The sequence below is a fragment of the Panthera pardus genome, unplaced genomic scaffold, assembly GCF_024362965.1.
Source record: "Panthera pardus isolate Hobbes unplaced genomic scaffold, ASM2436296v1 HiC_scaffold_27, whole genome shotgun sequence".
NCBI lineage: Eukaryota > Metazoa > Chordata > Mammalia > Carnivora > Felidae > Panthera > Panthera pardus.
The window spans coordinates 71591076-71618095 of record NW_026526843.1 but is presented as its reverse complement, the minus strand read 5'-3'; the positions used below and the strand labels follow the sequence as shown (position 1 = coordinate 71618095).

At 39.6% G+C, this 27020-nt stretch overlaps 1 protein-coding gene across 4 annotated transcripts in view; it reads left to right on the top strand.

Moving 5' to 3' along the window:
* The first annotated feature begins 8221 nt into the window (after window positions 1–8221).
* The window catches only part of AR (androgen receptor), a 187348-nt gene continuing 168549 nt past the window's right edge, over window positions 8222–27020 (top strand). The window contains exon 1 of one of the 4 annotated variants that reach the window (XM_053891534.1): window positions 8222–11190. In XM_053891534.1, coding sequence (XP_053747509.1) covers window positions 9620–11190 — 1571 coding nt within the window. In that variant the 5' untranslated portion in view covers window positions 8222–9619. The remainder of the gene's footprint in view (window positions 11191–27020) is intronic. The other 3 variants (XR_008418251.1, XM_019428580.2, XM_019428579.2) reach the window with 3 other exon arrangements.

The window sequence follows — 27020 nt, the reverse complement described above, 5'->3', positions numbered from 1 at the left end:
TGTTTTTTTTCTAATGTGCTGTTTTTGAGGGTATGCCTAGAACATAGATGCTGAAAAAAAGTCAAATTACTCATTGAGAGTTTCTGGCACTTTGGCAATGAGAAAAAGAACATTCAGATGATATGCAAGTATCATCTAGTAGTCAGGATAGCATAAATTACAGAGCCGGGTTTCAGGGGTTCCAAATCTGACTCTATCACTTACTATTTCTATATTCTTGGACAAGTTGCTGTATTTCTCTGAATTTCTCTTTCCTCATCTGTAAAATATGAGTATAATAGTATTTTTCTCATAAGATTTTTGTGAAGATTAAATAAGTTAATTTGCATAACGCTGTTAGAAGAATGGCTGAGCACAGAGTAAGCACTCTTCGTATTAAATAAGTTGGCTTACATGTGGCTCTTAAAAGGATGGCAAGTACATAATAAGTTTGTAATAAATACCAGCTGTTATTATAGTCCGTTGCATAGATTCTGGTGATAAGACAATCAGAACCTAGTTATTTCTATGTGAGGCCTTTTCGTTTCAATCTGATGATACAATACAAATGCTCTTGCAATACTGTATTACTTTTGTGTTCATGTCCCTGTCCTGGTTTGCTGTGACAGGAGCTGCTTCTAACAGCTTTGCAACAAGTTTTCTGGGCACTGCGATGCCACATGTAATTGCAGTTTGGCCAGAACTGGAAGGCAGGTGACTAAGGAATGGTAATGTTAGATAGGAGACAAAGGGGTTATTGGTGCTAAGCTAGTATTTGATCATTGTGTTTGAGTCTGCTTTAATCTCAGGTTTAAGCTGATTCAGGAAGAAAAACAACCAGAATCAGTATCCTTTACAGTTCTCTGAGAATGTAATCAGTTTTCATCTGTTTGAAAATACTGTTTGCTTTTCTCTATGGCTTTGATCATAATAATTCACAATTCCAGTATACATAAACTTGAATCATTTACTTAAATAAAGTAACATATTTTCAACTGACAAATACCAGAACATTATTTGTGATTCATTAGGTAAAGTATAAGAATTTCTACTGATAACTCCAGTTTCTAAGATATGACAGTGATGCTTCATCCTTCCATTAATTTACATTTTAACTCAGCAAGAAATTAAAGAAATTTTTGACATTTACGGATTGATTCATGATATTCTAAGGAGTTAGCTGCCGTGGGTCAGGGTGGAACCTAAGGTGTGGGGGCATTTTCTCAGAGACTTGTGATATACTTCTCTGAGGGGAAGTCATGTAGAGGAAGGCAGTAGTAAGGGAGTGTATGTCTCCATCTATAACATATCCTCGGCTCTACCCCTTTGTGACTTCACTGTCACCCAAGCCCAAAAGCAGCTGTCAGGAAATAACTCTAGAGAATTTATCCCAATATTCAGACAGAGCTAGTCCAAACTTAACCAAAGTTTTCAGTTAGCTACACATAATCTGTGTCTCTTGTTGAGAGGGACTAATCACTGAAAATTCTGGTATGGGGCACCTGGGTGGCTCAGTAGGTTAAGCGTCTGACTTCAACTCAGGTCATGATCTCAGCCTGTGAGTTCGAGCCCTGTGTCAGGCTCTGTGCTGATAGCTCAGAGCCTGGAGCCTGCTTTGGATTCTGTGTCTCCCTCTTTCTCTGCCCCTCCCCTGCTCATGCTCTGTCTCTCTCTGTCTCAAATATAAATAAAAACATTAAAAAATGAAAAAAAAAGAAAATTCTGGTATGGAAAAAAGAACCCTAACAAAGGAGAATGCTGGACCCATATCTCTTTGCATCTTAATAGCTGAATGACCTTGGGCAAGTCACATCAAGTTCAGAGGGCAGGTTCCTCTTCTGTGTAACAGAGCTAATCATGCACACTCTGCTTAATTCCAAAAGTTGCTATGAAAACTGACTGAGGTATTATATGCAAATATTCCTTTTGAACCACATTGTCCTATGCAAAGGTCACTGCTGTCACAGCCTGAAGCTGTAAAGACATCACAGAGATAGGGTGAAGGCATCCCCCCTTTTGGTTAATCCAAAGAAATACACGGATATGATGACAGTTGTTCAGTGGTTCGCTTCTTCTAGATTTGAACTCTACAGGGAGGCTCTGCCTCTATGGATGATAACAGTGATCTCAAGTACGTCTTTTGGCCTAACTCTGATTTCCCCAGAACACTGCATTCTTAAAGGTCCATAAGTGACATATGTACTCTGATGGTCATTTTCCCTTTTGGAAGCTCTTAATTCCCTCCTCAGTATGTAGTAAAGCTGAAACAAATATGAGCCAAGATTCCATGTACATTGCCATCTACAAATGTGTTTTTCAGCAAAAAATGCTGCCAAGGACATTTCTACAGTAGGATGGGATAGGGCCTTTCCACTGGGGAAACATAAGATGTGGGTGGGGACAGAAAGGGGTCTTGCTGAAATGAATTCCAACCATTGACCTCTGCTTCATATATTTTGAAACCTTTTAAATGTGGAGTTTAAACTTTGAATTCCAAATGTTATCCCTGGCACCTGAATTTGGGGTCAAATATCCTTAGGCATTTTGAAAAGTAAATAGCACTATACAAATGATACCAGTAATTAACTGTTACCTACCATCTGAGAGGCAATATCACATTCTGTTTTGTATCAAACAGAGCAAGCTTCAAGTTCTAGTTCTATGTCAATATTGCCATTTTTAAAATGGAAATACTGACAAACAAGAATACATTTTCCTTGAGAACCGTTGTAAGCATTACAAATAATATACATTTTGGAACATAATAGACAAATTTTTATCATAGTCCTTATTACACACTTTCTTTGCATTTTTTGCTTTGTGATTTTCACAAAAAATTGTCAAGAAGGAAATTATTATTGGGGCACCTGGTTGGCTCAATTGGTTAAGCGTCCGACTTTGGCTCAAGTCATGACCTCACCATTGGTGGGTTCGAGTCCTGTGTTGGGCTCTGTGCTGACAGCTCAGAGCCTGCATCCTGCTTCAGGTTCTGTGTCTCCCCCTCTCTCTAGCCTTCCCCCCGCTCACACGCTGTCTCTCTCTCTTTCTCAAAAATAAATATCAGAACTGGATATATTCTTGTATCCAGAATATATAAATAACTAAAAACTCCAAATGAAATACAAGCAGTTCAATTTTGAAAATCGGCAAAATATTGAGCAGAGTCCTCATCAAAGAAAAGATACAAATGGCAAAAAAAGCACATAAAAAATTCTCTACATCATTATTCATTGGATAAATGTAAACTAAATGAGAAACACCTACAAATTGAATTAAAAGTACTGACTATGCCAAGTATTGGTGAGGATATGGAGGAACTGGTGGTAAGAATGTAAAATGGTACATCACTTTGGAAGACAGGCAGTTTCTTAAAAGGTTAACTATACACCTACTCTGTGACCCACTCAATCCACTATTAAATACATAGTCAAGAGAAATGAAAGCATATGTCAATACAAAGACATCTATAAATGTTCATAGCAACTTTCTCTGTAATAGCCAAAAATTATAAAAAGCCCAAATGCCATCAACAAGTAAAGGGATGAACAAAGTGTGCTACATTTGTACAATGAAATACTACTTAGCAATAAAGTATAAAAATTACTGATATATATATAAGAGCTTGGATGGCTATCAAGAGTATTATGCTGAATGAAAGATTTCAGGCCAAAAAAAAAAAAAAGATGATTCTATTGACATGAATTTTGAAAAATAAAGACTAATTTATAGTGACAAAGAACAGATCATTGGTTGCCAGAAGAGGAGTGTGAGGAAGGGTAGAGAGAGAAAGTAAAAAAGGACACAACAGAAACTTTTGGGATGATGCATATTTTCATTATCTTGATTAGGTGATGGTTCCATGAGTGTATGCATATGCCCCAAATTATGAATTTGTAAAACTTTAAATATGTGTATTTTACTGTATGTCATTAATGCCTTAATTATGCTGTTTTTAAAATCCCTCTGGAATATAAACTTCAGAAATAGACCTACATAAATATAATCAACTGATTATTGACAAGGGAGCAATGTCAGTATAATGGAGCAAAGATAGGTTTTTCAACAAATAGTGCTGGAACAACTGGATATCCACATGCAAAAAAAAAATCTAGATAAACCTTACACCTTCACAAAAACTGACTCAAATGGATGACAGGACTAAATGTAATATACAAAACTGGAGAATAAACTGAGGGTTACTGGAGGGGTTGTGGGAGGAGGGATGGGCTAAATGGGTAAGGGGCACTAAGGAATCTACTCCTGAAATCATTGTTACACTATATGCTAACTAATTTGGATGTAAATTTTTAAAAAATAAAAAATAAAACAAGTTAAAAAAAAACTACCCTACAGGATAACATAGGAGAAAGCATAGATAACATTGGGTGTGGTGATGACTTTTTAAATACGACACCAAAGGCAAAGTCCATGAAAAAAGGAATTGATAAACTGTACGTCACTAAAATTAAAAACGTCTGCTCTGTGAAATACGATGAATGTTAAGAGAATGAGAAAACAAGTACAGACTGGGACAATACATTTGCAATAAAGGACTGTAATCCAAAATATAAAAGAACCCTTAAAACTCAACAATTTACCATATTAAAAAAATGGGCCAAAGACTTTAACGGACACCTCACCAATGTTAATACTCAATAGCAAATAAGTATATGAAAGCATATACTTCACAGCATATGTCATCAGGGAAATTCAAAGTAAAACAGCAATGAGATACCACTACCAAAATGACCAAAATCTGGACAAAATCTGGACTGACAACACCAAATGCTGGCAAGGATGTGGAGCAACAGGAACTCTCATTCATTTTTGGTGGGGATATAAAATGGTACTGCTACTTTGGAAGCTAGTTTGGTGGTTTATTACAAAAATAAACATACTTTTACTATATGGTCCATCAATCATGCTCCTTGGTATTTACCAAGGGAGTTGAAAACATGTCCACAAAAAGCCTATATACAATACTTATAGCAACTTTATTCATAACTGCCAAAACTTGGAAGTAACCAATTCATATTGTAGTAGAGGACTGGATAAATAAACTGTATTGTGTCCAGACAATGGAATATCACTTAATACTAAAAACAAATGAGCTATCAAGCTATGAAAAGACATGGAGGAAATGTAAATGCATATTACCAAGTGAAAGAAGCCAATCGGAAAGGTCACATATTACATGATTCCAGCTAAATGACATTCTGGAAAAGGTAAAACTATGGAGACAGTATAAAGATCAGTGGTTGCCAGGGAGGGTTAGAGGGGATAAATATTTGGAGAAAATATTTTTAGGGCAATGAAAATACTCTGTATGATACTATAAGAATGGATATATGCCAATGTACAATTGTTCAAACCCATAGAATGTACAAAACCAAGAATGAACCCTAATGTAAACTATGGACTTCAGATGATTATGATTTATCAATGTAAGTTCATCAGTTCTTACAAATGTACTGCTCTGGTTGAGGATGTTAATTGTGGGGAAGGCTTTCATGTGTGGGTGGAGGAGGTGTATATATAGGGAACCTTAACATACTCTAAAAACTTAAGTCTTAATTTTAAACATCCCGCTGGCTGCTCAAAGCAGAACTGACTTCTAAGAAAGTAAGAGTGAAAAGAGAGAGACCATTTACAGTGGTCCAGGTAGGAAAGGAAAGTGCCTTGAACTAGGTTGGCAGTAGCAGAGATGAAGAAAAGTGAAGAGATTTGTGAGATATTTAGGAAATAAAATAAGAGTTGGAGAATGTCCACTATTTCCAAAGGTCATTTCATCCTGGCTTTCCAAAGCAAGGAGGTAGGAAAAATTACATTAACAAAACTCCCTTGAAATTGCAGAGGAAGCCCATGGCAAAAAGTTAACCTCACCTCCAATGTCTTGAAAGGACGCCACAGGTTGCTAATTTGGTTGTTAAGAAATTGCAAAGAAGAAAGAGAAGGAGAAGGAGGAAAAGAGGAAGAAAAAGAGGAAGAAGAAGGAAAGGAAAGAGAAAAGGAAAAGAAGAAAAAAGATGGTACAAGCACATTATTTGTGTAATATTCAACAGTGTCTCTTGATCTTTTTTAAATGATGGAAGGAAAACGAGATGGGAGATCAGAGTTTAAAATTTAGAGTAAAGTGGATGCTGTACTATGTTCACAGTAGTTAGCTTTTCCTGACAATAATATAAATGTCGATAGCACCCCTTTAAAAATAAAACATAACAATGTGATTCTTCAGATTTGTAGAGTACTTTTCTGTTTACAAAGTTGTTCCATCATCATCTTCAACTACCACTTCAGTCTTCTAAGGGTAGGTATTATTGGCCACAATTTTCTGATGAAAAAACTGTGAAGACGATTTTGGCCTTTGTGGAAGCAACGTGAACTTTGGAATCCTTCAGACCTGGGTTTAAATGTCTGTTAGACTGCCATTTATTTAATGGGCAACTTCAGAGAATTATGTCACAACTTAATTTTTCAAGGCTTCTTTGCCTATAACTACCTTCTTTACCCCTATCCATTGTTCATTGCACTATCATTAGTACCTCCTCCATACTCACCCTCTATTGGGTATAAATAAGAAGGAAACTCAAGTCTGTCACAGCACTTTAAATTGTCAGTGTCAGAAAGACCATCTGGCCCAGCCTCTCTACCTTCTCTTTTCCCCATTTCACAGAGCAAGAAACTGAACCTGACGAATAGGAAGAGATTCACTGCCAGTCTGTAGACAGTTCTCTTGGCTCTGAGACCTATGTTATTTCCATTCTACTTTCTCGTTTGCCCCACTGATTCAATTCCCTTTAAGCAACCTTACTTAAAAGCTTTGGTGGAACTAGAGGTTGTGATGACTATTCAAATAAGATTTTCAAAGTATCGGTGCATTTCAATTGCATATTCCTCTTCCCTATTATAACAGAGAATTGAAAATTAGCCCTGTTACAATTTGACATCTCTAAGAATAAGGCTGTTTCCTTACCATAAGGGGTGATTTGTGAGATTCCTCACTAACAAAGGGTGGGGGTATATTTGGGATGTATTGAGGCAGGGCTGAAGCCATTAACATACCAGGGGATAATTTTCACCACCTCAGGTAAAAAGCTCCTTAGGACTTTGTGTTCTGGAAGGTTCATTTATGGCTCTTGCCCAAATGCCCTTGGCATTGATTAATCTAGCCAAAATAGCAATGAGATGGAAGACTAGTTTAGGTTCTACTAAGGTGAAACATAGAACAATTACATCCTTGCTTCAATGTCTTCATCTGGAAAACAGAGCTTATCATGTCCACTGTTCCCTGCCATTAGGATTAAATTACTTCCTTTGGTAAGGGTAAGTAAATGCCCATGATGCTTGGCTGTGAACAAGATAAGACTCTGTAGAAGCCTGTAAAAAGTAGAAGAGACCCAGGCAAAAATCTCCACCAGCATTCTGGGAGAGACAGAACCTGCCCAAGGGAGGCCCAGGGCCCCTGCTAACAGAAAGGGAAACCTCCTTTCCCATGGATCTGTCCTTTCATTTCTACTCTTCCATCCCTGTCTGCCGCTCCATCTTTACGGAGAGACTATGGTACCTCCTCCATAAAGGAGCAATTACAATATCCCACTTCACCCTCTACTCCTGGCTGTCCACCAAGAGGAAGAAAAACGGTCCTATGTAATTTCCATTCCTTGATTAAGTGCAGTTTGCAAACTTAAAATATGCAAAAGCAACTTGGAAAAGCAAGTGTCTGTATATAAGCAAACGTCTGCAAAACCCTGGACAAAATCCCTGTGTACATGACCAGGGTTTCTGGTGCTTGTGTGTTTGCCTGCTTCTCTGGGTGATTTTACCTTTGCAAGTCTGGATAGATGAGAAATGTATCTTTAGAAATAATTAGGCAGGAAAACAGGAAGAGAATAGGGTAGAGATGACTTCTGGTTATTAGGCAGAAGGTTCCTAGAGCAACTGGCATCATTCCACAAGGCCCAATCTACCCCTAAGGAGAAATTTGAAAGGTTTCAGCAACTATCAGCTGGCTTGTCCATAGCTCCTTCAGTTTTTAGGAGACCCTACTGCCCCTCTGTGCTTCTCTGTCTGCTCTGAACAAAGTCCCTCGCCTGAAGCCTTGGTACTCTTATTGCCCCCTACCTACTCCCTTCCCCCTCCCACACAAACAGAGTCTGTTTCGAGATTGGACTTCGGAACCAAATCTGTAAGTGCTGGCCTCCGGGAGATCGGGTTAGTCCTGTCCGCAAGATAAAGCTCCGGGTTAAAGCTTCAGCTCCTGCACCTAAATCTTGGTCACTGAAAGTAGGAGTATTCAAAGAGCTAAGATCCTCCCGAGCTAAAACAATCCTCTCCTGCCTTCACCCACACTGAGCCAACATTCATTTCTCCAAAGCCATTCGGCATTACAGCGCGGAGAGGGGAGGGGAAAAAAGAAAGGGGAGGGGAGGGAGAAAGGAGGTGGGAAGGCAAGGAGGCCGGCCCGGCGGGGGCGGGACCCGACTAGCAAACTGTTGCATTTGCTCACCACCTCCCAGCGCCCCTTCCGAGATCCCAGGGAGCCAGCGTGCCCGGAGAGCTGGAGGGTCCCGAGCTAGCCGGGAGGCAGAAGAGGCAAAAGAGGAAAGAGACCGAGCTCCAGCTCCAGTGTGGGACAGGAGCTGAAGGGACATACCGCGTCAACCCCAGCTGGGCTCCGGCGACCGCCAAGGCTTCTTGCAGCGCGGCGGCTAACGCCGCTGCTTCAGAGCTGCCCTTTACTCTTCGGTGAAGTTTTTAAAAGCAGCTAGAGACTCGGAGAAGCGAGGAAAGTGCCGGGTAGGACTGACAGTTGCCTTTGTCCTCCACCCCTCCACCCCGCCCCACCCCCTCCTGGGTCTCCTCTCCTGTTGCCGCTTGGCCCGCTCCTCTCTTCCTGTCCCCCTAACCCCCCCCTCCAGTTGGCCCTGCATGGCCAGCCCGAGTTTGCAGAGAGGTAACTCCCTTTGGCTTCGAGCAGGCAAGCTAGCTGCACGTTACAAAGACGGCTCTGGGGAGCCAGGCGACTGGTGAACCGCTTCAGCAAAGCACTGCAGCTGGGACCTGGCTAGTTAGGCTGTACACGGGGCGGGCCTCCAGGTTCCCTTCATTCCCTTTCCAGCTCCTTCTGCACGCAGCAGCCACCCCCACCCCCTCCAGTTTGCAGGGCCTGAGATCAAACAATGAAAGGGCAGTCAGGGCTTCAGTAGACCATTAAAAAGAAAAAGAAAAATCCCAAACAAAACAAACCTCCAAACCCAAAATAAAACAAAAAGAAAATAACCCGGTTCTTAATTGCACCTGCTTCAGTGGATACTGAATTTGGAAGGCAGAGGGTTTCCTTGTTTTTGTTTTGTTTCCTTCAAGAGTTGGGCATCTTTTGAATCTGCCGTCCCAAGATTTCAGTAACAGACTGTGAGACTAGCAGGGCAGATCGTGCACAACGTGTGTTTTCCTGTGCAGGAGATTTTGAGGCCGTCAGAGTGCTTTTGCGTGGTTATTCCTGCAAGTTTCCTTCCCAAGAGCTTCCCGCAGGTGGGCAGCTAACTGCAGCGACTACCGCATCGCAGCCTGTTGAACTTCTCAGCTAGACAAGGGGAAACAGGATAAAGGAATTAGGTGGAAGAGTCAGGCAAACTCAAGGATGGAGGTGCAGTTAGGGTTAGGGAGGGTCTACCCCAGGCCACCGTCCAAAACCTATCGAGGAGCTTTCCAGAACCTATTCCAGAGCGTGCGCGAAGTGATCCAGAACCCGGGCCCCAGGCACCCTGAGGACACGAGCGCAGCACCTCCCGGCGCCCGTTTGCAGCAGCAGCAGCAGCAGCAACAACAACAACAACAACAACAACAACAACAGCATCAGGAGCAGACCAGTCCTCAGCAGCAGCAGCAGCAGCCTGAGGATGGCTCTCCCCAAGCCCAGAGCAGAGGCCCTACAGGCTACCTGGCCCTGGACGAGGAACAGCAGCCTTCACAACAGCAGTCCGCCCCCAAGGGCCATCTGGAGAGAGGCTGCGTTCCAGACCCTGGAGCTGCTTCGGCCACCGGCAAGGGGCTGCAGCAGCAGCAACCAGCACCACCGGACGAGGATGACTCAGCTGCCCCATCCACGTTGTCCCTGCTGGGCCCCAGTTTCCCGTGCTTAAGTAGCTGTTCCACCGATCTTAAAGACATCCTGAGCGAGGCCGGCACCATGCAACTCCTGCAGCAGCAGCAGCAGCAGCAGCAGCAGCAGCAGCAGCAGGAGGTGGTATCCGAAGGCGGCAGCAGCGGGAGAACTAGGGAGGCCGCTGGTGCTCCCACCTCCTCCAAGGACAGTTACCTAGGGGGCAGTTCAACCATCTCGGACAGCGCTAAGGAGTTGTGTAAGGCAGTGTCAGTGTCAATGGGCTTGGGTGTGGAGGCACTGGAACATCTGAGTCCTGGGGAGCAGCTTCGGGGGGATTGCATGTATGCCCCGCTCCTGGGAGTTCCACCCGCTGTGCGTCCTTGCGCCCCACTGGCGGAATGCAAAGGTTCTGTGCTGAATGATGGTCCTGGCAAGGGCACCCAAGAAACTGCTGAGTATTCCCCTTTCAAGTCAGGTTATGCCAAAGGGTTGGAGGGCGACAGCCTGGGTTGTTCTGGCAGCAGTGAAGCAGGGGGCTCCGGAACACTTGAGATGCCCTCCACCCTGTCTGTCTACAAGTCTGGAGCACTAGATGAAGCGGCAGCTTATCAGAGTCGCGACTACTACAACTTTCAGCTCGCCCTGGCTGGGCCGCCTCCCCCTCTTCCCCCTCCCCATCCTCATGCCCGCATCAAGCTGGAAAACCCGCTGGACTATGGCAGCGCCTGGGCGGCAGCAGCGGCACAATGCCGCTATGGGGACCTGGCTAGCCTGCATGGCGGGGGTGCAGTGGGACCCAGCTCAGGCTCACCCTCAGCCACCGCCTCTTCTTCCTGGCATACTCTATTCACAGCAGAAGAAGGTCAGCTGTATGGGCCCTGTGGCGGGAGTGGAGGCGGCAGCACTGGCGAGTCAGGGTCTGTGACCCCCTATGGCTACACTCGGCCACCACAGGGGTTGACGGGCCAAGAAGGTGACTTCCCTCCACCTGATATGTGGTATCCTGGTGGTGTGATGAGCAGAGTGCCCTATCCAAGTCCCAGTTGTGTCAAAAGCGAGATGGGCCCCTGGATGGAGAGCTACTCCGGACCCTATGGGGACATGCGGTAAGTTTCTCCTAGAAATGTCTTTTAATCTGTAGTTAGTCGGGATATGGGGGTATCTATCCTCTCCTACTTGAAGGGAACACTCTGCCCCTGTGAGCTCAACAGTGTTCCATAAAAAGGGCCGCCCTGAATCTGCAGCCTCCTGGGTACTCCTAGCCTGCCAAAGATATGACCTTTGTGCTCTGAACCCCCACTGTGTGCCCCAGTCCCCTGAGAGCCCAGGGTGCTGGTGTGTGCCCTTTCAGATAACAACACTCTCCCTCCCTCAGTCTCTTAAAATCCTTTATACCTCATGGTGCTCCATGTCCCAAAGGCTCCAAACTTAAATCCAAGAGCAAGGGCTACCTTCAGAAATAAAGCTCTTAAGTCCTCCAGTACTTTTTCTCCTCCCTCTTCCTAAATCTGAGAACCTGGACTGGAAATATGGGCAGTTTCACCTCTTAGAGTGTGTTAGGGTTTGCCCTCCAGCTTGTGGCAGGTCTTGGCAGGTTAAAGGCAAAAAGACAGGCCCAAACTTTTCTCAGTCTGCCTTCTCAAAAGAGATAAAATGGAAGTGCCAGATTAGGGGAAGAAGGTCTCAGTTCTCTGGGTTCTTAGGGCTGCTGTGTGAAGATGGGGTGAAGTCCCTTCCCTGGCAATAACTGAGGACTTGCTCCAGAGCTAGACATCAGCAGAGAGAATACAACCAGGCACAATTAGAGCAGGGAAAAGTAGAGGAAAACCAAAGGACAACTTTCTTGGTAAACACTGGGCAGTATTTGCTCTCACAGGTTGACCATGTTGGAAGTAGCTTCTTGGGTCGATTTTCTCTTGTAAAGTTTTTATTTTTCTATATGGACTATGGCAGGTATACAGTCCCCTATTTCAAGTTTGCATCAGATCCATAAAAAGAACGCTCTTTTAATGAATAATATAGCCAGACTTGAGTCTGACTTATAAAGTGTTGGAAAAAATTTTTTAAGAATTTCTTGATATATCAGTGTGCATAGAAATTGCTTTTGGGAGGGAAGAGTGGGGCTCTTCAATATGTTCCTTCATTTTAAGAACATGGTTGCATTTTTTAAATTATAATTGACATACAATGTTACATTAGACATGCTTACATTTTAAAACATGAGCTGTTACCTCTAACAAATTTGGTAAGAACTGTGAGGGATCTATGGGCCATAACCTTGCCCATGAGTTTTAATTAGGACATGAGAAAAGTGATTAATCTCACCTTGTTTATTAAAAATTCTTCCCACATTTATTGAGCTTCTTGGAGATCATGTTGAAGACTTTTTCCCCAGCAAACAGAGATATTAGTTTATCTCAATGAGGGAGGGAATACTGACTAAGGAACTAACTCCTCAGGTACGCTGGGTGCTGATGTCCCCTTGGACTTGTATCTTGTTCTGTTTTTCTTTTTCTTTAGCTGTTTTTTTTTTTATCTGTGACTTTTCCAAAATTACTTGTTAGCTTTAGCATCTTTGACAGCTTAAATCCAACAATTTGCCTCCATTCACTGATGCTTGTGTTCTTGGAAGTTTGATAGCACAGTATTAGGAAAGAAAGAAGAGGTTAGGATTTCATACAATATACTATTTTCTGGGCTATTGAAGAAACAGCTTCTTACCAGGCTTTACATCCTACTATTAGATTTTTAATGTTTGGCTTGCAATATTTTCAAAGTTATTATTTATATAATCAAAACTTTTTCCAGTTAGTTTGGATTTTTTAAAATTATTTTTGCAATGTAGTTATACCATGGTATAAAAGGTTTTCTTCATTTTATAAAAATGGATTTACTTGGTAGGGTTAATTTATTTTCCCTAGGGCTGTTGCTAGTTAGTTCTACTGTGCACTTTTTTTGAGGGATGTGGATGTCTAAGGTGCTTCTTGACATACCATGATGCTAACCTGAAACCTTCTCTCTTCTGCTTCCCCCCCAACCCACCTAACAACTAACTTAGTTAATAGGGAGGAAAGGAAGCATTCAACATATTTGTTAAGGGATGTATTTTTTTTTTGTGAACATAGCCTGAGATTTCAGTAAGTAAGTATAGAAAGCAAAAAGTTCTTCCCATCATGTGTGCAGTAAGGTTATTTTATCCTAGCTCTTAGTGGAAACACTTCTCTGTTACAAAGACATGCTTATATTAATGGCCTTAACTAGTGAGAATCTAGCAGTATCCAAAGAAAGTAAAAGACTATCAATCTTTCCTGGTTTGTGGTTGCAGCACTTTTTATAAGAGCTAGTGAAAGAGAAAACTGACTTGACAAAGAATTTTCATCTCTAGGATATAGAAAATTGTTGAGTAAGTTTTTTGAAAATGCATCAATTTAATCAGAATACAACTAATCCCAATCTAAAAGTTGACATTTTATTACTTTTTCTTTCTTTCCCTCACTTTGTTGCGGTAAAATTTGGTGAAAGGCAAGTGATGTTTTAAGCCAAAGCCAGAACTTCCACACTGTTTTGCATGCATTGTATGCCAAATTTGAGTTAAAAATCTAAAAATTCTAGAGGCTTCAATTTGTTGGATTCCTCCCTTTTCAAATTGTGTGTGTGTGTGTGTGTGTATGTGTGTGTGTGTGTGTGTGTGCGTGTGTGAACACGTGCGCGTTCATTCATACACATTAGTTAGTTGGGGATAACTTTAGTAACTTTTGGAAAAACTCTATGTTCTTATACATCTACAATATTTCTGCTGAAATGAGAGAGGTGGAAGGAGAGAAGCTTGAAGGTGGTCCTTTAAAAAAAACAAACTTAATTTAGCATGTGATTTGAACAGAAGGAATAATAAAAAGTAATGGGGCTAGTGTGCAACCCTGATGATATTTAAAGGAGCTGTCTTCTTTCAGAGATCAAACAAGAGTACAAATTTGTTAATTGACCACCTGCCCACTTGAAAGAAGTAGGACCCTTTTTATTCCAGCAAGCAGCACAATAATATGAAAAACATTTATTCTTGGGAGTTGAGGCCCAGGGAAGCATGTGCTGGAATTAAAGTTGGGATTTAAATTAATTATTCAGATGCAAAAAGAACATTTTAATTTTTCTATTGGTAATTTGTTCTTTTTTATATTAAATATAATTTATTGTCAGATTGGTTTCCATACAATACCCAGTGCTCATCCCAATAGGTGCCCTCCTCACTGTCCATCACCCACTTTCCCCTCTCCCCCACCCCCCATCAACTCTCAGTTTGTTCTCAGTATTTAAGAGTATAATAGTGTTTTAGTAGTGCTTTGATATCAGCAAATCTCGCTTTCCTCTATTAACTACTTAAAAAGGAGACAATTTATTAATCCCCCTTTTCATCTCCTCTCCCTTCTTCAGTTATCAAACAGACTTTTATGACTATTTTGCAAGGAGCAGTTTGTTTTGTAAAGCCGAATTTTGTTTTGGGACCAAAATAGTCTGAGGCTTTCTGTCCATAGGCCTTGAGAGTCCATTGTTAGTAAATAACTAGTGAGTTCTATCTGGGCACCAGTGATCAGAACCAGAGGACCAAATAGCCACCCTGGGTGGTACCCCATTTGGAAATATGTGCAAGATGTACTGATGGAAGTTTTCTCTTTGTTGTCCATAGTGTATCTCTTTTAGCTCAGCCAAAGGTTAACATCAGTGAGAGATATTTTCCAAGAAGCTTGTAGCCTTCCAATTGCAGGGTCACTTTGGGGCACTTTCTTGCCAGTGCTAACTTTACCTCATCAGATTTCCATTTTTCGAGTTGTAAATTTCGATATAATATATTGAATTTGCTGGCGCATTTAATTTTCTTTTTAAGGTGTTTTTCTTCCCTGTAATAATTTTCTCATCTGGTGTGCATATATGCATTTAAAACAAGGAATCCTTAGGTCTCTGACCCTTACTTGTACTGTAACTACTTTTGGTGGGATTATGAGTTGGAGTTAGGGACATGGACAATTTTATTATTTTTTTCCATAGTGATATCAAGACCACCAGTTTCATTTGGAAGTCTGCTTAAACAGGGAGCAGAATGTAGGCTGAGTGTGAGAAGCAAGGGACTTGTTTTATAACCAAACCTCAAATTATTATTCTGAAAAATGAAAAGGAAACAAAAATCAAGTTTTGTGAGGTTGGTCAGAGAGGGAAAAGGAAACCTCTCCCCACCCCCTACCTCTACCATTTTCTCTTTGTCTGCAGCTTCCTCAAGTGCTGCCTGTCCCGGATTTTCTTTCATTTCTCTCCTTTCATGCTTTTAACTAAATGGAAACATAGACACTTCTTTCTACTTTTGAGGACATTTTCCTCATTACACCTGAGGTATACTCCTACAGATTATTTTTTAATCTGGAGAGTAACTGATCAGATCAACCCTAGCACCTCTCTTTTAAGGCTAGATAACTTGAGGGAATTGCAAAATTAACAGCTGGGCTTTTTTAGCTTGAGGTTAGAGTCTGATTCAACAGTTGCTGAGGAAGCTGAACTAGAAGGCTTGAGGACTTGGTGATTTAATGAAGTATTTTTTCAGTTGCTGTCCCTCTCTCTTGATCTCTGTCTCTGTTTACTGGCCATTTTGGCAACCTTTTCTCAAAGCCTGAAAATAACTGGACCCTCTCCTGTGAGACAGTGCTGGGTCAGACATCGACAACACTTTCACAAGAAATACCTAATCTGTGTGTGAGGGTGCTTGCTAGCTGGGCCAATAAATATGGTGATGCTATGTGTAAATTAATCATTTGAAAACAAAAATAGATATTGAAGAAACTCTTCTACCTCAGACTTCCTTTACCAGCATCCCATCAAGTTATGAAATGTTGAATTCAGAGTTAAGTTATCCTCATCCTTAAACACAACACTGACTTTTTTTTTCATTGTTCGTAAAATTCTCTATAGTTATCAGTATTGGTTGACATTTGTCATATTGAAAAGAATTATGAAATCTCATATTCATAGCACCCTTTTCAAAGAAAATACCCGGTGTCTTATCGTTTATTGAGTAGCACTCATGGAAGTTTGAGTAGGCTCGGAGGATGCTTAGTGAACACCTCTTTGCTAGTTGAGGGTATAGAAATAGTTTTTTTATAACCTTTGTTTACCATGTGGAGAAACCTCTCTAAAGCAGCACTTCTTAGCTTTATTTCTCCAAGCTTCCCACCTGTTAGATGATGTGTTATTTTACTTTATTTTTTATTTAATTTTTTAATGTTTATTTGTTTTTGAGAGAGAGAGAGAGAGACAGAGTGTGAGCAGGGGAGGGGCAGAGAGAGAGGGAGACACAGAATCAGAAGCAGCCTCCAGGCTCTGAGCTGTTAGCAGAGCCCGATGCGGGGCTCAAACTCACAAACCATGAGATCATGACCTGAGCTGAAGTCTGACATTTAACTGAGCCACCCAGTCACCCCTATTTGATTTGATTTGATTTGATTTGATTTTAATTTACTTCTAGAGAGAAAGAGACAGAGACAGAGACAGAGAGAGACAGGCAGAGGGAGACAGAGAGAGAATCCCAAGCAAGCTTCAGTCTTAGCACAGAGCCTGATGCAAGGCTTGACCTCACCACCCCGGGATCATGACCTGAGCTAAAATCAAGAGTTGGATGCTCAATTGACTGAGCCACCCAGGTGCCCCACTGATTGAGGATATCTTAGATTGTTGCTCTGTAACGGCTACTTTCAGTGGCTGTTGCGCAGAAATGATAGGACTGTGAGTTATGCACAATTCCTTGCACACTTATGGCTGCTGCCACCCTTTCTCTCTTAAACCATTTCCTGCTGCCAACCTACAGGCCATGTTAAGGTTGAGAGTGGCTCATCCAGATAAGCTTAAAGCTCTAAAGTGTTGGTTACTTGAGAATGCTGCCAATATAGATCAGGTAGTACCTGAGTTTTATTTTACATTTTAATAGCAGCTTTACTAAAGCATATATATATATATATATATATATATCACCCATTAAAAGTTTACAATTGATGGTTTTTAGAATATTCAGAGTTGGGCAACCATCACCACTATTTTAGAATATTTTAATGACTTAGTATTCACCATACCCCCCAAACACTGAGCAACTATCAACCAATTTACTTTTGTTCTCTATGGGTTTGCTTACTTTAACATTTCATAAAAATGGAGTCATGCAATATGTGATCTTTTATGACTAGCTTCATTCATATAGAATAATATTTTCAGGGCACCTGGGTGGCTGAGTCAGTTAAGCATCTGACTCTTGGTTTCAGGTCAGATCATTATCTCACAGGTTCATGAGTTTGAACACTGTATCAGGCTCTGCCCTGGCATCATGGAGCCTACTTGGTATTCTCTCTCCCTGTCTCTCTGCCCCTTCCCTGCTTGTGCTGTCTCTGTTTCTCTCAAAATAATAAAAAAAGAATAATATTTTCAGTGTTCATCCATGTTGAAGCACATATCAATACTTCATTCTTTTTTTATAACCAAATAATGCTCCATTGAATGTATATATGTCATATTTTATCTATCCATTAGTTGATGGACATTACATTTATTTTCACTTTGTGACTCTTATGACCAATACTGCTATAAACATTCATGAAAATCCATACAAAATTTTTTTGTGGATGTGTGAACATAATGTTTTTAATTCTTTTGGGTACATACCTCAGAATGGAGTTTCAGGATCATATCTAACTCTGTGTTTAACTTTTTGAGGAACTCCCAAACTGTTTTCAAAATTATCTGCATCATTTTACAATCTGACCAGCAATATATGAGGGTTCCAGTTTTTCCACATCCTGCAAATATGTGTTGTCTTTTTAACCATAGCTGTTCTTAGTGTATGTGAAGTGATATTTCAAAATGGTTTTGATTTGCATTTCTTTAATGACTAATAATAACATATTTTCATGTCCTTATTGGCTGTTTGTATATCTTCTTTGAACAAAATATCTATACAGAACTTTTGCTTATTTTTGATTGGATTACTTGTCTTTTTATTATGAGTTTTAAGAGTTTTTTCAATGTATTCTGGATACAGACCTGTAACAAATTATGATTTGTGGATATTTTATCACATAACATGAGTTGTCTTTTCATTTCCTTGATGGTATCTACTGAAGCACAAACATTTTGAATTTTGATGAAGTCTACTCTATTTTTTTCTTAGGTGTCTTGTGATTTTGGTGTCATATACAAGAAAGCTTTGCCTAATCCAAGGTCACAAAGATTCACACCTAGGCTTCCTTCCTAACTGTTAAATTTAGGTTTTTGATCAATTTTGAATTAATTTTTATATAACTCATAAAATGTGATCAGGGGTTCAACCACATTCTTTTGCATGTAGATATCAACAAATGGTATAGTCATCATGGCATGTTTGTTGAATCTTTCCTCATTTAACTGTCTTGGAACCCTTCTTGTAAAATCAGTTGACTATAAATGTGAGGTTTCATATCTAGTCTTTGAACTTTATTGCACTGATCTTACCTGTACCACACTGTCTTAATTACTGTAGATGTTTAGTAATTTTTGAAATGAAGTGTGAGTCTTCCAACTTTGCTCTTTTTTAATATTTTTTTTTGGTTACTCTGGGTCTCTTGAATTTCTGTATTAATTTTTTAGTGAATTAATTTTAATTAAACTTTTTATGAATTTCTGTACTAGTTTTTCAGTTTCTACAAAGAAGCCAGTTGGGATTCTGAGAGAGATTGCAGTGAATCTGTAGATCATTTTGGGGAGTGTTGCTATCTTAACAATATTGAATCTTCTGATACATGACCATGGAATGTTTTTTCACTTATTTAGCTCTTCTTCAACAATGTTTTGTAGTTTTTTAAGAGTGTAAATTTTACACTTTTGTTAGATTTATTCCTAAATATTTAATTTTTAATGCTATTATAAATTAAATCCTTTTCTTTATATTCTTTTTAAATTGTTCATTGCCAATGCATAGCAATAGAATTGATTTTTTGTATATTGACCTTGTATCATGCAACCTTGCTGAAAGTACCTGAGTTCTGAACACCTCTGGGACTTAAGAGGCAGAAGGTTTCTGTTGCCATACTAAAGTTAAAGCATACTTTGTCTCATTATATATGAAGGCCACATAGGGACACTGTTCTCACTTTTCCTCAGCTATAAATTGAAATTGGTAATGCCAGCCTTTTTTCTAGATGAATAGAAGATTATCTCTAAAACTATTAGGTCTTTAGAGAACCTAATAAGGTTTATGCAGTTAATAATCTTCTTTGTAGTATTTGGATTTGGAAACTATTAGCAAGGATATGAAGAATAATAATAATTTCTACACACAAAACTAACATGAAGAGGTAACAAATGCAAACTAGGCCAAAGAAATAAATAGCTATATTTGACTTATGTTTAGGTTTATGTAAACACCTGGAGTCATAATTTTATATTTTTATGTGTTGTCCTTTGGATAAAATAAATGCCACCCCACATTCTGGTGTGTATTTCTAGATGAGGAAATGGTTCATTTATTCTCCTACAATTTGGGCTTCTTTTCAGGGAGGTACTCTATAAACATGAAGCAGAGATACAATTTACCTATAAAGGGACTGAACTTTGGCCTCACTAACACTCTAAGCTAAGGGTCATATCTAGTCAGCTACAGCTGTGGTGTTCTGATAATGGTGTGCAAACTGCAGGCCACTGAACAAAATGTCCTATCATGACCTAGCTGTCTTTAGAGATGATGCTACTAAAGTGATTTTTTAAAAGTAAGCATTAATCAACCACTTTTCATTAAGAATCTGCTATATGCTTGCCTGTGTGCTTCAGGGAAAAGGGAACACAATTCAGGAAGAATCTTGAGGTCACTTCCCTCAAGGAGCTTATACCCATTAAAAAACAACAACAAAAACAAAACAGAATGGCAACACTGTGATGTCAGTATGATGAGATGCTGGATTGTATGGTACATATTTTTTAAAATTTAAGCACTGGTTGTTGTATGGAAACCAATTTGACAATAAATTACATTTAATATAAAAAAGTTAGTGGACAGGGATTTATTTTTTTCTTTTTCCTAAATGTATTTAGGTATGATGACAAATAAAAAAGTGTACATATTAGGTTGTACAATAAAAAAATAAAAAGAAATGGATTAATGTAGGTTGCCTCTTATCCTTTATGAATTAGGTGGGGACTAGCAATAGATTATAGGTCTTGATGGATATTTCAAACACCAGGAAGTGGTACCGCTGTAAAGATAATAATGAGTGAACTCAAGTAAGGGGTTGAAATATATTTCTGCTTTTTCAGCAGTACCACCCCAGTCAAGTTAGTTACAAGTTTCTTCCTTAGTGCCTTTGGTTATATTATTGCACATGCTAGGAACACATTTTATATCTTTGACTATACAGGTTTTAATAATATGAGGAATTAATTAAAATTGAGGGTGATTTATGGGTCTAATTTTGGCGTGAGAGCCAATGAAGATATCTAGTGTGGTGGTTAGATTAAGAATTATTATTCTACTTTCAAGGTTTCCATTTATCATGGTGGCTTTCTTCGAGTTCCTGTATAAATGGGATTTCAGGGTGTTGGCTAAGAGGGGGGAAGTGAGAAGTACAAATCAAACAATTCTGGGAGTAAGAGGTTCATGAAAATTTTTTCTATAAGGGCTTTGTTGAATTATATGATGTAGTGTTTTAAAATGGCCCACCTTTTTAATAATGGATTCTGTTTTCTCTGGTTGAGTAGATTCTTTGCTTGTGGAAGTGTAGTCCCACTATCTGGCTGCTAGGGTGACTGCAAGTGTCCTGTGGCAGAATTTCCCTGGGAATGGTTGGCGTCCTTTTGTGGATTCAACACATTACAGGATAACTTGGGCCAGAGTCACCTACTACCAAATAATAAAGAAGTTACTGTGGCACTTAGTATTTTATCTGGCATGTCCCTTCTCAAAGGGCAAAACATTTTTAGTAACACTGATTCCTTAACACCTATTTATGAATGTGGAGCTGGGAGCAACGACATTGGATATATTCCAGTAGCACTTTACAGTTTACAGATCAGTTTCATATCTCACTCTTGCATTTCATCCTCTTTTCTACCCTGTACATGTAACCAGATTTTAGGTGTAATACTCTTCATACTCTTATTCTGTTGTTACTCCCACTGTAAATATTATGTTCGGAGACATTAGGTAATATGTCTGAAGTCAAACAACTTCAAAGTGGCAGAGCTAGGATCTCAGTCTTACTCTTTCTTCTTTCAATCAAGTGTTCCTTTTTTTATTATATGTCTCTCTCATGTCACATATAGGAAATAAGAGATTTAGAGAGGCAAAATAACCTTAATTGGTATCAGCAATAGAAACTGGTAAAGCTTATAAGGCTTTTGGGTCTCTTATTCACTCACCAGACTGAGTTTGGTGGATTGGTTTGTATAAGAGTTTTGGGTGAGAATAATCTCACCATCCTACTTTATAATCTGCATGTACCTATGGAACATTTATTATATGCCAAAGTCTATATTAGACACTGATGTTACAACAATGAACAAGGCAGACAAAAATTCCTCCCTTTGTGGAGTTTACTTTGTAGTGAGGGGAGACATAATAAGTGTCATGAGGAATAACTTAACAGATTGTGGGAGATAGAGATTCATAGTGGGAAAGACCATTTTATATTTGTTGGTCAGAGAAGGGCTTCCTGAGCAGGTGATATTTGAGCAGAGACATTAAGGAAAGGAAAAAGTAACCCACAGAGATATATGGAGTTAGAATATTCCAGGCACAAGCAACCACAAATACAAAGGGCCTGAAATAAGAATGTACTTGGTGTGATGGAAGACAGCAGGGAGGCCTGTGTTGGTGGTTTAAGTAAGTTGAGGGTCATATGAGATTAGAGTTAATTAGGGGAATCATGGGTCTTAATTAGGACTTTGGTTTTTACTCTGATATGGGGATTCATTGGAGGAGTTTGAGCAGAGAAATAATGCGATCTTTTATTTTAACAGAATCCTTCTTCATAACATCAACCACTTTTTGATAGAATGTACATTTGTTGCTTACTTATCGTCTGTACGAAGAAGAGACTGTGGGAGCAAGGGAGCATCAGGGAGATGAGTCCACTGCAGTTATCCAGGTTAGAGGTGATGGTGACTTAGACCAAGGTGGTATTGGTGGAGGAGATGAGAAGTGGCTGGATTCTGGATGTATCTTGATGGGAGGGACAATAGCATTTAATGACAGATTATATATTCATTGTGAGAAAAAGAGGAGTCAAGGCTGGTTGACAAACTTTTGAGCTGAGCAATTTGAAAACTATGATTACCATTTACTGAGATGATGAAGAATGTAAGTGGAGCAGGTATTATGTGAGGGGGGTAGGAATTAAGAACTTGATTTTGGATGTATAAAGTTTAAGTTATATGGCAAGCATCCTGATGGCTTCTTTTCAGTGTTCACACAGTGCCCTCAAATTTCCTGCTCTTCAAGATCAATTAGGATTTTAAAGATCACCTAGGCCTTTGGTGCCCCCACCTCCCTCCCCTTTCACTTTACGGAAGCCTAGAAAAAGGTAGAGTCTTATCTAGAGTGAAACAACAAGCTGACAACAGTTAGAGCACAAACTCAGTTCTCCTGTATTCCAACTAGGTGCTTTTATTCTCAGTGTTATTGTGAGCCTCATTTGGGGCAGAGAGTGTCTCTTCTTCCTACCCAAACCTTAAACCAGGTAATTAAACTAAGTAGTGAATACAAAACCAGAACATATAAATTGTCTGCTGCCTCCAATCAAACCAAAATATTATAATTATGTTTTCACTGAACTATATAACAAAATACTTTATCTGTGAAAAACACAGTAAGCAGACTTTTAAAGACTACTGAGCCACATTTGGAACGTACAGAGAATATGAGCAGAAATGGCCTGAGATCATAGAATATTAGAGTTCATGGAACCTATCTTGTCCAGCTAGATCATTCTGTGGATGAAGTCTTTGAGGCACAGAGATGGGAAGGAACTTGACCATAGTCACATACAAAGCTGGTGCCTTTTAGTCATAGTCTGTTCTGAGGGTTAACTGTTGCTTCATTGGAAAAGTCTATACTGGAAATGTGATTCCCCACTCAAAACAAAGAATTATAATAATAGCAATAATAATGATAGCATTTATCGTGTGCCAAAGTTTGATGCCTTAAACAGATTAACTCATTTAATTCTCACAACAAATTTGGTAAATAGTCCTAGAGAGGTTAAGTAACTTGCCCCAAAGTCACACAGCTAGGAAGTAGAGTTTATGTGCACACCCAAGAAATCTGGCTTACAACCACAAGGTTCTAACCCCTTTGTAATACCAGTAGCTTCTAGGATTGGGCAGTCATTCACTGCTACCATCCCAAAAGACCGGTGACCTAATTATGTATTCCCTCTATTATAGTCTACTGATCCTCACCAAATAGCTGAGTGCCTGGGGATTAAAGTGGAGGTGGAGGGATGCAAAGGGGGTCAGGGGAAGAAGTTGATCATTTATAATGGGAATTTGAAATTATTGAAAAAGGCCTTGAGATACTAAGGTGGTTGAAAATCTCAAAGCCCAGTACAAACCTGGACAATTCAATGCCTGCTTAAATAGGAGGGCTGCCAAGTTAAGAAAAAAAAAAAATAGCTGAATTTTTGGAGTTAGGAACTGTTTTTCAGTGCTGCACGTGTTAATTCATTTAATCCTCAAAGTAACTCCCTGGGGTAGGTACTTTTATCATTCCAATGTTACTGAAAAGGAAATAGACACAGAACAATTAAGTAACATATATGACCAAGGTTATAGAACAACTAAGTGGAAGAGCCTATATTAGAACCTAGGCAGTTTAGCTCTACAGAGCTTATATTCTTTTCCAATATATTTAGGGAAAAGGGTACTAGTCATACTACATTTTTTAATATAAAACATAGTGCCTGAACTTCAAACATTGTGCAACTTTTATCCTTACAAAACACCAGCTTCTTTTAAGGGTTCTTAGGAGAAAAGGTACTTACCAAAGGTCATATGGTGAGTAAGTAGCAGAACCAGAGCTTGAACTTGAGACTCCAGACTGCCAGACTTCTTTGCATTGTATCACTCTGGCTGTCTTCTCACACTGACATTTGTATCCTTCTATTTCTCTTTCTGTATCACCCTACCCCTTACCTTAAAAAAAAAAACAAAAAACTTTATGCATCAGCAACATTGGACAGAGAATGGGGAAAATGATCAGACTCCATCTGTTTCCACACATTGGACAAAACGAACACAAAAATGTCAGGAAAAAATGTCAACCCATAGCATTTTCCCTAAATAAAAAGAACTTCAGTACGACAAGATGCTGCTTCTGTCATTCTAGGCTCAAATGAGTAGTGCAGGATTTCTGGGAAGTCTTGAATATTGTTGTCAGATAACATTTTTTTACTGTCAGATAACATTTTTGTTACTGTGAAAACAGAAGCAGGCTACTACAAAAATCTGCTTCTCCCCAGATTTTTTTTTTAAAAGAAGATGCAATCTTACCAGTCATATAAGTGATAACTACTTAGGCATTTCTTTTTAAGGTTGTCAGTACATGAGAGAAAGCATTTTTCCAAGACTTCCACATTGTGCCACCTCTCTGAAAGCATTGCCTAATTTCTTTTTTTTTTTGTCATTTTTTAACATTTATTTTTTGAGAGACAGAGCATGAGCTGGGAATGGGACAGATAAAGAGGGGGAGTCACAGATTCCGAAGCAGGCTCCAGGCTCTGAGCTGTCAGCACAGAGCCCGATATGGGGCTCGAACCCATGAACCATGAGATCATGACCTGAGCCGAAGTCGGCTGCCTAACCAACTGAGCCACCCAGATGCCCCACATTGCCTAATTTCTAATAGGATGAAGAGGTTGCATAAACCGAGATTTGGAAGTAAAGATGATATTTGATGTTTGGGTGCAGAAAGGACTCCAAATGTTTTGGGTCTGTTTATTCTGCCCACTCCTCTCTTTCATGTTTGTTTAAAAATACAAAGGTTAACAAATGTGTAGTCTGTGGGAGTTTCCAATTGTTCATTTGAAAAATCTGTTTGATCAGCCTTTTAAAGAAAAAAGACCAAATTAGACTCATTCATTTCAGTCATCAACTACCTAGTTTTAGACCAAAAATTATAACTAGGTTCATATTTTCAGATGGTATGTAGTTTGCTTTGAACACTTGCTGGACCTTGCTGAGGTGCTGGATTAACTCAAAATATGCCTGGTCAGATGTGGAATTAAATACCATGAGCTCTTCTCTGGGGACATCTCTACTCTTCCAAGTACAAAGTTCCCCATCAGAGATGATCCCACAGTGTCCGGGGAAATCTGCATTAGAGTCTTTGGGAATTAGTGTACGGAAATGGCATATTATTGTTTCCCAAAGCCTTCTCAGTCATTCCTTGTATCTGAGTTCAGATCCTCACCACCTCTTACCTGGATTAGTGCAGTGACGTCTTCCCTGCTCCTTCTAGTCTTCTCTGCTACTCTCTGATTCATATTGTATTCATCCCATCAGGTTAACCTTCTCAAAGTTCAGCTATAGTATTATAAGTATTCTTTTATCCATTAGTCTGTAAGCTCCTTGAGGGTTGAAATTCTATGGAGTTTAATTTATCTCTTTATTCCCAATGCTTAGCACAGAGAAAGCCTTGCTACACAGTTAGGTAATGCATGTTTGAAATTGTATCTCCTTGTAATTTGCTTATAGGTTAAAGTCCAAATTCTTTAAGTCTGATGTTTAAGGCTTTTCATGATCTGGCTTATTGTTCCAGCCTCAATTTCTATAATTCCTTTATAAAAATCTTCAACTCCAGCCAAATGGATCTAGTCACCGTCCTCTTAAACCATCCTTATTCCTTTATTTTTTGAACTTGATGTTTTCCCATCATTCCTTTGGCCTTGAGGCTATCCCAATTTTAATATCATCCATTCTTTTAAGCTTAGCTCAAATACAGTCTCCTAAAAGATAAAATTTATCATCCCCTAACCCATTAAGAATTGATCTGTATGACATAATATGGTTGAAAGAATGTAGGCTTTACTTTCCTCATCTGTAAACTCACTCTAGAATTCTCTAGTTTATAAGTTTTGGGATAGGAAAGGATCAAATGACATGATGGGTGTTAGGTACAAGTCAAGAGTCAGTGCTTATATCTTTTATATTTATCTCTTTTCCTTATCCATAGATATGGTGCTTAGCTCCTTAAATTATAATTATTTGTGTGCATGTACATATATATATGTGTGTGTGTATACACACACACACACACACACACACACACATATATCTTCCTAAATTGTCCCCGTATTTATTTATTTATTTTTAAAGTTTATTTATTTATTTATTTTAATTTTTTTTAATGTTTATTTATTTTTGAGACAGAGAGAGACAGAGCATGAACGGGGGAGGGTCAGAGAGAGAGGGAGACACAGAATCTGAAGCAGGCTCCAGGCTCTGAGCTGTCAGCACACAGCCTGACGTGGGGCTCGAACTCACAGACCGTGAGATCATGACCTGAGCCAAAGTCGGACGCTCAACCGACTGAGCCACCCAGGCGCCCCTAAAGTTTATTTATTTTGAGAGAGAGTGTGTGTAAGTGAGTGGGGGAGGGACAGAGAGAGAAGGAGAGAGAGAATCCCAAGCAGGCCCCACGTTCAGCAAGGAGTCTAATGGGGGTTCGAACTCACAAGTGGTGAGATCATAGCAAATGCCAAAATCAAAAGCTGGACACTTAACTGACTGAGCCACCTAGACACCCCTAAATTGTACCCTCTTTTAGAATAAAAATTATTTCATGGATATCTTTGTGTAAAATATACAAAACACATAGCTTAGCACTTAGTACGTAGTAAGTATTCCATAAGTACTTTTTTATTAAGTGATTTTGGATCAGTAGTAT